The following is a 12,217-nucleotide window of genomic DNA, read 5'->3' as shown; positions in this document are numbered from 1 at the left end:
TCAGCGCAGTGCACAAAAGCACTAGCAATAATGAGATCACTCTACAGGAGGAGATACGTTTTCACTAGAGAAACGAAATTATATCTCATCGAAACTCTAATATATCCTATGTTTGATTACTGTGATGTGGTGTACGGCACGAATGTACAACGTAAAATATCGAACAGAATACAAAAAATGCAGAATTCTTGCATTCGTTACGTTCTCTCGATCAGGAGAAATCAGCACATCCTACCCTTGCTCAATACATACAAAATCCTTAACATGTCTAGGCGACGTCTTCTGCATCAGTGTTCTGCAATATATAAGGTATTGAAATTGCAAACACCTGGCTATCTCCACGAGAAACTGACATCTAGAAATTCCATACATCCATACAATACTAGAGGTCGGCGAAAAATCGACATTCCCCGCCACTCTGCTGTCAGTTTCGAAGGCTCCTTCTCCCTCTGGTCTGCAAAGGTTTGGAATGCTCTTCCCGATTATGTTTCTTTTGCTACAACACCCAAAAACTTCAAAGAACAAGTCGTATTATTTTTATTGCAAATACAACAATTGAGCATTAGCTCGTACGGCTAAGCGACAAGAATCAAGTCAAGTAAAACCATGTATTTTGCAAACACTTATCTGACACAACGAATATTTCAACCTGTGTGCATGCTATTTTAGTATCGATTTGGAAATTGCGTATGTACACGTGTGTTTTTGTCTGTGTGTGTGTGTGTGTGTTAATGTATCATTCATTGTATTCTCTTAAAATTTTATTATTTTTCATTTACGTCAAATTGATTCATGTTATGTTATATATTTGAGTTCAGTATTATATGTATTGTAACTTTTATTCGCCAGAGTTAGGTGGTAGAGCAGCCCAAGGCTGAATCTTGGTCTGTAGTAAATAAAAAGACTTTTCAATTCAATTCAAGGCCACCAAGAGGTTCAAGGTTCGAAACTCTTGTCAAGTAGGAGCAAATCATCTCATATACCAATAACAAGACGTTCAAAGTCTGTGAGGACATGTTTTGGGGGCAATCGTAACGAAATGAGACCGTGAGTGAACTTCGATTCCGAAAATAAAAGCTGTGTCCCATAAGTTTCAAGAATTTCAAATATTTGAAAATTCTGGCTCGATTGTCTGAAGGAAGGTTCTCTCAATATTGTCTCTCCGTTATATTTTTGTAAAGTTTTGAATAAGTATTGGAAATGAGTCGCTGATTTGGGTTGCTGATTTTACATTAACCTAACATGCCAGAAGTTTCTGGGGAGGGGGGGGGTAAAAGGTTGAGCCTTAACCTCACTTTAAGTACGGCCATGATTCAGTTGGATAAAAGGCAAGGCCGCAACTTCGACCAATTTTGATTTTTCTCATTGTCCACATCTACATTACCTTACTGCGTATGGAAGACTGGGACAGTATCTTATCACTTGCTAGAGTGCCATTTTCGTACTGTCATTACCTTAGGGTTTGCGGATATTGGAAGATAAGAAAGGAACCTTCGCACAGGCAAAGGTAACCAAAATTCCTTAAGATGAGAATTCAAGGAAAGACTGAAGTGGGGTTACGCGATAATAATCCTCAGGTGTTGTTATCGACATTCTCGATTACTATAAAATAATGATGCGCGTGACTGTCGGTCTTCTTGAAGTTCATGTAGCCGTGTCAGAGTAGAGACACTCACACATCTTCTCCAGGTAAAGACAGACATCATCTCCAATTAGAGGCAGCCATGAGGGTGCTATTTCTCTTATCTCTGTGGGTGCTGGCGGCCGCAGCGGTGCCTGCAGAACCCCGCGCCAGGGAGTACGTGTACGGAACGGTGCCCAACCATTACCCAGTGACCAATGTGGAGCTAAAGGAACCGGCGACCCTTCTTGGGGCTCGCCTCACGCAGAGGTTCCCTCCAGGCGAGGAGGAGGAATTTCCTCAGCCGATTGTCGCCATCGTTCTGGAAGACAAGGTGGGCGACTGCAACCCCAACCTTCAGCACGGAGGTTTGGACCACAAATACGTCACACTCTACATCCACTGCAATCCCTTGGGTAGATTGGACTACCTGGTAAAAGTAAGTATTTCCAAGATTAATTTTATGTTTATAAATTACTTTAGGTAATTCTTTTCGGAAGCCATCTATGAGTCAACCTCACTTTCACGTTCTACATCACGGTAACTTCCGTCTTGAAGGCTTGGTTTGATTTGGTGTTTTAAGTCCACTCTATGCACAGTAAGGCCTCCTCCGGGTATCGAACTCGGGACCCCTTGATTACAAGACAACGACGTCTTGCAGGCCAACGAGGCACTGGCGCCTAGGCACAAGGAGGTTGTTACAGCATAGAAAACAGGAGGTACAGACTTTCTATTGTTTTCTGGAGTAAAGACTGTTTAAGTCGAGTTGTCGATGTTCTCTCTATCTCTTACTCTGTAAGTTCTCTCACACAGGGTGCGAAATCCCGGGGGGGGGGGGATTCCCCCTCACCAACGATCTTGTCCTGAAATTCCACTACCCCACCACCAAACTCTTCCGGGGGGTAGAGTTTTTGTTTTAACAACAAATATAAACAATTAGTTTGGGATTCTAATATGGCCGCGGTGGCTCAGTCGGTAACGCGTCTGACTACCATGCTCAAGGTCCCGGGTTCGATCCCCGGCCGGTTCAAATCCGGGAACTTTTCTAACGGTGGAAGCGGCCCCGGCGCCTACCCAGCGTCGAATAACATGGGTACCTGGGGGAAACCCTGGGGGGTAAAGGCGGTCAGGGGCGTGATGCTGATCACATCACCCCCACTCACGACCGGATCAAGAAAGTGTGGGGCGTTACCCCCACACCCCCTATACGCCTTCATGGCGTGGTGCTATGCACAGGGGAACACTTTACCTTTTTTTTCTTTCTAATATACTTGACTGGAATAATATCGAAAACATACAAAAAGAACGGACAACAAAGATCCTCATCCCTAAGGACACTGAATCCAGCAATCCCCAGAACACAGAAATTGGACCGACTTGTTATTTCTTCTCTGCGAAGTATATAAATAGCCTATATTAATAAAACATGTGAATTTTATACAGGAAACTATTATCTTCTTAACGTCTCTTAATTTTTGTACCCCCTTTAGGCAAATCATTGTTAATAGCATCAGTAGTACATTAAAATCTTCAATTTGCAATTACACTTTGAATGAAGGACAGTTGATATAATATATTGTATACTTTATAATACAATTTGATTATTTACTAATTGACATACTTTATATATATATATATATATATATATATATATATATATAGACACACACACACACACACACACACATATACGCTGCTCCTTCCCCCCACCAACCTGCGGAGATTTCGCACCCTGCTCTCACATCCCTATTTCTTCTCTATTTCACTATCTCTCCCCTACACATTCATTTCTTTCGCAACTCAAAAATGGGGGGGAATAATGTGCATATACTTACCACTAAATCGAGTCAGTTATAAGTTTGTCAGAATCACAGCACACCCCCGTGTAGGAGTGGTTAACACATCGCGCTAAGACGCCATGGGTCCCGGGTTGGAATCCCGGCCTTGCCATGGATGTTTGTGAGTGTCCATTCATCAATTTCATCATATCATCACTCATCCCCATCTTCGCAAATTAGCCAAAAGTGGCCCAAGAGGCAAGGTAAAATAAAACCAATCGATCAATCAGAATCATGGCATGAACTTGCTCATTGCTGTAATCAGAGGTGCATGTGAATGGGAATACGTGTACGACTGATTTTTCAACTGCTCAAACCATTCGAACGCACTTCACCGTGATATAGCACTTTCCCCTTATTGAGATTCAAGCCTTCGGTCCATATCGGTCCCTGATACGTACAACTTCAGACCACGCTGTTCTTCTTTGGTGCAAACTGCAACAAGAACAGAGGCGCAACCACGAAGTACCAGGACGATAAACGTGCCAATAATAATAATAGGAATAATAATAATGATAATGACATTATTATTATTATTATTGGCATTTTTTCATGGTATTTTTCGACACCTTCAATTTCACATTAGCTAATAATGGAAAACAAATCGTTATATATATATATACACACACACACACACACACACACAAATTTGCAACATGGAGCGACGTAAAGTAAGAAAATACATATGCAACATGTTAACACAAAATTGTGCACGTATCTAATGCTTATTTAATACATATATATTATTTACATACATTACATAATCAATTCATCCACCTCATAACAAACCAACAGCAAACATTTTATAAATTGTCTCTCACATGTGTGTTCTCCTTTTCCTCAAAACGATTGTTCATACATTTAAAACAAAACTGTTTAACAAAACATTTAATATACCAACAACAGTCTGAAGAACACATTTAGTCTTACTTCTCTCTCTAGTAATTTACAATGGGCCATAGAAGCGAGCGAAGCGACCAAGAAAATTTTCATATCCAATTTTTGCAAACTTAAAACAATATTGATTTAATAGGGCGCAAATAATTTCATGGGGCGCCATGGCATTCTCTCCTTAACAACTTTTTTCATTTAGATCGTCCGGTGCCCAGGTCAATATTTGCCCTCCTTACCCCACTTGACCTCCTAGAATTTATCTTCTTCCAAGGTTGGGGGCATTGCCCCCCTGCCCACTGTGGTTGCGCCACTGAACAAGAAGAAAACAAAGGAAGTAGGAAGTAAAGAAGATCGTGTATGCACTAAAGAAGCGAAAAATGCACGCTTTATTGACAATCGCGCGCAGGAAGCAGTAGGGCCAACCTCAAGAAATTTACAGCTAAACGGTGGATAATTCAATAAATGGCCCTAATACATGAACAGAAAACAGGAATAATGAATTTGCTCCTGAATTGACTGAATTGAAGTTGGTTTTATTAACTGTAGGCTAACCGAGTCTGGACCTACACTTTGGACACGCACATAGCCACTCGGTATCATATTTTGTTTATTATTCTTGTCTTGTTATTGTCATTTTTTAGATCAAAAGTTTGGTGCTCAAGGGGGTACGGAAATAGCTCCCTCCTTGGACCAGGCCCGTAGATAGAATTGATCTCCAGGGGGGAGCTTTGTATACCCAAGTCAATTTTTCAAAAGTTTAATAGTATTAAATGAAGGTAAATTGTGTGTGTTGGGGGGATTATGTTATTATAAAACACAAAGTTTAGAAATATAATGCAAATGCTACAGTTTTTTCTAAAATATCTATTGAAGTGTAAATAGACTGCTACTGACATCATCCCTTAATACACATTCTATACTATTTTTTGACAATACAGGTATTTATATCATACAAGTAAAAATGTACAATATTCACTTCAATCATAGTGCCTACCGAACCCCGGCCAAATCAATAAAATTCCCCTTGATTTCCAAAACTTTGGATCTGTTGTCATTTGACGCAGCTGTGGAAGAAATGTGGACGATGACGTTAAAAGTCACAGATATTTGTCAAACGAGAGGCTGCGACAGGGGCAGGGATGTTACAGATAAAGAAGGTTCCCTATGAAAGAACTTTCTAAAGTCTACAGAATCTTCTAAACACTTGCCGCTGCTTAGACTTCTGCTCACAAACAAGATGAACAAATGTAATAGCTGCTGTTCATGTTCTGTGAAATTATCCTTGCGAACTCTTTCCCCTCAAATAAATTAGAATACAAAATAGTTTTACCTAATGTCAAGGGGCTGGCGGCAGTGCCAGGGGGGGGGGGATGGGTCCCCTCTGGCCCCTGCCTGGCTACGGGTCTGCCTTGGACGCCACCTATAAAACTGCGCTGCTGAGAAAAAACTTTCCGAAACGAAACAGCTTAAAATTCCTCATGTACAGTCATGGACACTTCTGGGTTGTAACGATGCAATTGAAAGTTAATGGGATTGTTACAACCCAGAACTGTCCGTGACTGTACCTTCCGTGCATTTCCGCTAGGCGCGTTGTAGTGGGATTAGGCCATTTGATTTCGCAGAAAACACACAGCAGAAATTTTCTTATCGGCGGCAACATGTTTTAAACGTTGTTTAATTCTTCTGTAAAATCAACAATTTCCGAGTTATCGATTTTTTCAAATTTTTGTTGGACTGTACATGGGCGAATTCTGGTTAGATTTTTATGTTATTCTAATGATTTTTTCTTCAAACTTTTGCTGCATTCGTTCGGAGCCTGCAGCTAAAAAAAAAATGGACGTAGTTCTGAAAGATTCCTAATGAGGACACTACAGGACAGCAGCTAACAGAGACATCTGTGAGGGAAGTTCAAACTACGTGTGCTAAGAATACCGAGTGGTGGAATACAAGTAGTTCATGGCAAATGATTGTTTTTTTTTTAAATTATGGGCACATCAGCATCTCGGCTACTTCCAAAAGAAAGCTGGGGCCAGGACGCTAAAACTTTCTCATTTAATAATTGTCATGATTTGTTGAACGGAAATTATGGACGCTGGATTAATTTGCTTTATTTTACTTCGCTTTTTGTGCCACTTTTGGCTAATTTGCGTAGATGGCGATGAGTGATGACATGATGAAATTGATGAATGGACACTCAGAAACATCCATGCCCAGGCCAGGATTCGAACCCGGGACTCCTGGCGTCGCAGCGCAATGTGATAACCACTCCACCACGGGGGCCGGCGGATTTGGCCCATAACATTATATATTATATATTACCATAATCAAAACCATCAGATGTCTCTGAGGACTAAAATCTACTTTCCTGCATTAAAAACTGAGACTGTAAAGAGACTTCAACACATGTAAGGACAAAAAACAGGACACCCCTGCAACATTGCAGTTACCGGGATGTACTACGTGGAAGTGAAGTGAAGGAACATTTTTCATCCATGTCCCTGCGTCGAGCGGCTCTTTGGTTTACCCAGCCAGCAGGAAATACATTAAATGCTAAATACTTCACATTGCACTAGCATTAATCTGATTAAATATGCATTCTTAATGTCGAAAACTAAAATGTTTTTATTGTTATCTTTCATAATTTTCCCCTTTTTTCTTTCCAGATCTGGATCGATCAGCCAGCGACTGACGGAACAACTACAGAAGACGAAACAACTACAGAAGAAGAAACAACTACAGAAGCCGAAACAACTACGGAAGAAGAAACAACTACGGAAGAAGAAACAACCACAGAAGCCGAAACAACTACGGAAGAAGAAACAACTACGGAAGAAGAAACAACTACAGAAGCCGAAACAACTACGGAAGAAGAAACAACTACAGAAGCCGAAACAACTACGGAAGAAGAAACAACTACAGAAGCCGAAACAACTACGGAAGCCGAAACAACTACAGAAGCCGAAACAACGACAGAAGCTGAAACAACTACAGAAGCCGAAACAACTACAGAAGCCGAAACAACTACAGAAGCCGAAACAACTACAGAAGGCGAAACAACTACAGAAGGCGAAACAACTACAGGAGGCGAAACAACTGCAGAGCCTTAAAAACAGCTGATGTGGAAATAAATATACCCAAATGTTTAACTTTGACCATGACATTTTCGTTACAAAGAATGAATAACAACATGAAGAATGCAGTTCAGAAAATAAGTCTGCTTACCTAACAATGTAGTCATGAATAAATCATGTTCTTCTGCATTTTCTTTGTGAACGTTTCATATTTCAGAACAGCTACAATACTCTCTCACTGCAAAAGTTTTCATTCATCTGCATCTCGGTTACATTTAAAATTCTCTGCTTAGAAAATCAGCAGCATTGTATTTTCTCATTTTTAGAGCTCAGTTAGTTAGAAAATAACTGAAGTTACTAGGAAACTCCAATCTCCTTCTTCTGGATGTCCATTACAATAAATAAAGGAATATTTTCAGTATATAATTGCTTTTTATTTTTGTTTGCATTCAATGGTCAGCCCATGGAGTGAGTCGGCGAGATTATAATCCTCCGAATAAGCCAGATTTTCTACAAATAAATAAATACCTCATAATAAAATATAACACCTCTCCTACGTAAAGAAGCCGAGAATACTCATATTGTCATATCTCTCCTTCTTGAGAATCTTCAACACGCCACTACAATGTAAATAGTTGAGAGGAGAAATGACTGTATACAAGACCGTAATTTTCCTCTGCCGTCTAACTACCGTAAAACGACTGTTTTATAGTATTAACAGCCATTACGTAGTTAACGTTAATTAATGTAATTTCAATGGGTTCAATGTGTCCGAGAAAAAATATACCAATAAAGAATTTAAATAACTCAACAATCGTTAACGATAGAAATGTCAAATAACGTTTATTTGGAAGAGGGAAGAAAGGATTTTTTTTACCACCAGAAGGGAAAAAATCGTAACATAATTAAGCGCATGCGCGGCTTTGTTCGTGAGTAGTCTGTACAATGGCGCAGTTTACTGTTCGTCAGAAAGTTGAGTGCTGCTTTTGGTTTGCAGAATTGAAGTCTCCTGTAACGGTACAAAGAAGATTCCGGCAACAATATGGACAGGAAGCACCAGAACGTCATTACATTGTTAAATGGCATAAACAATTGCTGGAAACAGGGTCTTTGTTGAGGAAGAAAGGTAGTGGTCGGAAGCGTGTGAGCGAGGATAAAGTGGTTGCAGTTCAGGAAGCTTTCCAGAGAAGCCCGCGTAAATCTGTGAGACGTGCTAGTTCTGAACTTCAAATTCCACGTTCTACTGTGCATGATATCGTACATAAAAGGTTAAGGCTTAGAGCCTACAAGTTACAGCTTGTTCAGAAACTAAAGTGCAGTGATAAACCCGCTAGGTTTGATTATGCTAGTGAAGTGCTATCACGCATTGATGATGACAATGAATTCCTGACACGCGTAACATTTTCAGATGAGGCTACCTTCCACATTTCCGGAAAAGTGCATAGGCATAACTGTAGAATATGGGGTGAGCAGAATCCCCATGCAGTTAGTGAACATGAACGCGACAGTCTAAAGTTGAATGTGTGGTGTGGTTTGACACGAGATTCCGTAATTGGGCCCTTTTTCTTTGAGGAAGCTACAGTTACAGGTACAAGTTACCTGAAAATGTTGCAACAGTATGCTGTGCCTCGTATACCTCATGGGTACATGTTTCAGCAGGATGCCCCCCCCCATTATGCCCGTTGTGTTACTAACTTCCTTAATAACAATTTCGCTGGTAATTGGATTGGGAGGGGTGGACCCATTAGATGGCCACCACGGTCACCAGACTTGACTCCTTTGGACTTTTTCCTTTGGGGTTATGTGACGACTATGGTTTACCAAACACCTGTGCAAGACCTCAATGATCTCCGTGAAAGAATTATCGATGCATGTGGCTCCGTCACTCATCAAATGTTGAAGAACACTTGAATGGAGGTTGAGTACCGCCTTGATGTTTGTCGCGCCACCAAAGGAGCACACATTGAGATCTACTAAGGTGAATTTTTTTTCTTGTTCTTTGGTTAAAAAAATTATATGATTTTCTCTTCCAAATAAACGTTATTTGACATTTCTGTCGTTAACGATTGTTGAGTTATTTAAATTCTTTATTGGTATATTTTTTCTCGGACACACTGTATATACATTTACGGTTCGCTCCAATGCAATTTATATTCATTCTCTGTCTTTATGCAAGATAAACTATTCAAATTAAAATAAAAAAAGGAACGGTGCCATATTGTCATTTTTTTCGGCATTTCTAACAGTGTGTGTGTTTATTGTGTACACCGTAGTAGTAAGGGTCCCGGGTTCGATATTGATTGCTTGATTGATTAATTTGGTTATTTTCTGCCACTTTTAATTAATACCGAAGATGAGGATGAGTGATGATATGATGAAATTGATGAAGAGACACTCGAAAAGGAACACCCATACCCTGGCAGGGATTTGAACCAGCTTCCTCCGGCGACGTAGCGCGCATTCCCGATTAGCCTTTCTGTGCATAAAGCGAACTTAAAACACAACTGAAGCAAGCAAACAAACGTAGTTGGACCTAGGAAATGGGTATCGAGTTAAATGGGTGTAGATTCATGAGCAGGAACGAGAATGTAATGGCCATTACTTGTAATCAATGAATCAAATGTTGAAACAGGCGTGATGAATTGATGAAATGAGTTAAAGAAAGAATAAAATGGGACATTGGCAGCTGTCACGAATTGATGAAAACGAACATGATGGCAGAGTACTTTTTCTATCTCGTATCAAATCTCCTGTAAAATCTTATTTTACGGAACACGTAAAATTCTGGTTTCGTAATGGAAAAGGTGGGCTAATAGGCTGTGTAGTCAGTGCTCCAGGATCAAATTATATTATTATGTGTTTTACGAGTAATTATCGTAATTTTTCTTCCTCTGTAGATTAATCATGATAACGATTTATGATTGGATTAAGCAGAGAAAAGAGCAAATTCGATTAAATCAACTTGGTTGGGACTGGAACCCAGAACCATGTGCGGTGTGTTTTATTTCTGAGTATGGCATCGTCATTTCATTGCCCTTGCTATATACTCTACTTTCGTCATTTTATTACGTATCCTTCTTAAACGTAAAAATATAAAGTAATAACTACTGATTGTGTATTGAATTTTACATGGATATAATTCTTGTCGGTTAGGATACGAACTTTCACCTTGCTTTATTGAAATTGTCCTTGGCAGGTCTTTGGTCAGAGTTCGTCGAAGCACTTCTTTATCTTTTTGATTCTGTTGTCAGATAATTCACTTTGAAATCCTCCCACTTGGCACATATATTTATCATTTCAACAAGTGATTCAAATGACTCCCGAAGCTCAGTCCTTGCAAAGAGAGCGTTCCATAAGAGATCATGTACGTACAGCGCCATATCAAGAGAGTCTGTTGTAATGACTTAGAAGTGATATTCATCTACTCTTAGTCTTCACATTGATCAGTCAATAATAAAATGAAACTGAAAGATTCAATTTTGAAGGTCAATAGCCCCACTTTTTTTAATTTGACTTCCTGCTTGTTAATATTATAAGAAACAAACTTGCAAAACATAAAAATAACTCTCTTTAAGAGGAAGCGCAACTTCTTATCTTCCTGCTATTCGTGTTGGATTGAGCGTGTTGAGAGTTGGGTTCGACTTATATCTTGTTCAAGATTTTAACTCTTGCCATCGCAGAATACTGTTACCAAAAAAGATATGGACATTCTGAACTTTAAAGGAGGGCGGTTCTTTCCCAGTTACCTTCTACAGCATTAAGGAACAAATATAAATTATGTCTAACTCAATTTTGAGGTGCAACTTGATGCATTCTTTATTTTTTTACGTACACCGATTACCCGACCAGCGTTGCAATCCTAGCTTAATTGTGTTAAAACCTCCACAATTTTACCCCGCTGTCATTCTTTGCTTAGATTAGTGGGAAATCGTGGCATAATTGCTGCAGACGTGCAACTGTACGAAACCACTCACACGTCACTTTACCTGTCTACAGCGGACCAGTGCAACAAAAACACAAGTCAGGAAAATCCATTACAGTCTTCCTGCCTTTCGGGGCCCCTTTACCTCGGTGGCTCAGGAGCACCGTCACAGCCTCATTACGCCCCTGCCCAGCACCAGAGTGTTTGGCACAAAGAGCACCAGTAGATCCACTATATAGCAGCGTACACCCGAGGCGATTGGGGGGTTGCGTGGGGAGCAGTAGCCCTCCCCCACTTTTTGTCACTTTTGTCCCCGCACTATGCTAGATCTAATCTACCAAGGGAAAGTAAACTACCCTTGCTCCCCCTCAGTTTTGGCACCTTGCCCTCCCCCCACCCCCGTTTTGGAACCCAATCGCCGCCCCTTCTACCCATACATATACAGCAAGAATCTGGGGCCTTTTTTCTTCATTTCCTTTCATATCTGGTCGATTACCATTTTTAAACTATCCTCTTTCTAATAACCCTGCGTTGCATACAATCTAATAATAACTGTAATTATTTAAAATCAAAATGTACTACATTAAAGTAAAAATATTGAGTCCAATAAACGATAATAAATATAAGGTACAGCCTCCAGCAACTGTATCTACTGATTTGTATTTTTATTTCACTGAGTACCGATTTTCAATGTCCAGTTAATCGTTCTGTTAGCTGTCTGCCAGTTGGAGATAATCGCCAGTCTTAACCAGCACCGGGGTTTTCAATCCGAAAGTAAGCGGCAGTTAACTAATCCTAAGTTCGGACTTTAGTACGTGGAATACCAAATTACGTCAAATTTTCTTCGCTTTGTATCAGTAAATAATTAAAT

General features: G+C 40.0%; 1 protein-coding gene across 1 annotated transcript; it reads left to right on the top strand.

Moving 5' to 3' along the window:
* The first annotated feature begins 1,651 nt into the window (after positions 1–1,651).
* Positions 1,652–7,831, top strand: LOC145989237 (uncharacterized). Its single transcript, XM_083124548.1, has 2 exons — positions 1,652–2,060; positions 7,017–7,831. The coding sequence occupies exons 1-2, from the start codon at positions 1,725–1,727 to the stop codon at positions 7,458–7,460; spliced, it is 780 nt and encodes a 259-aa protein (XP_082980674.1). The 5' UTR covers positions 1,652–1,724; the 3' UTR covers positions 7,461–7,831.
* The last annotated feature ends 4,386 nt before the right edge of the window (positions 7,832–12,217 follow it).

Source organism: Lepisma saccharinum, chromosome 6 (assembly GCF_977018435.1).
Source record: "Lepisma saccharinum chromosome 6, izLepSacc3.1, whole genome shotgun sequence".
In the NCBI taxonomy this organism is placed as follows: Eukaryota; Metazoa; Arthropoda; class Insecta; order Zygentoma; family Lepismatidae; genus Lepisma; species Lepisma saccharinum.
This window is presented reverse-complemented; position numbering and strand designations above follow the sequence as displayed.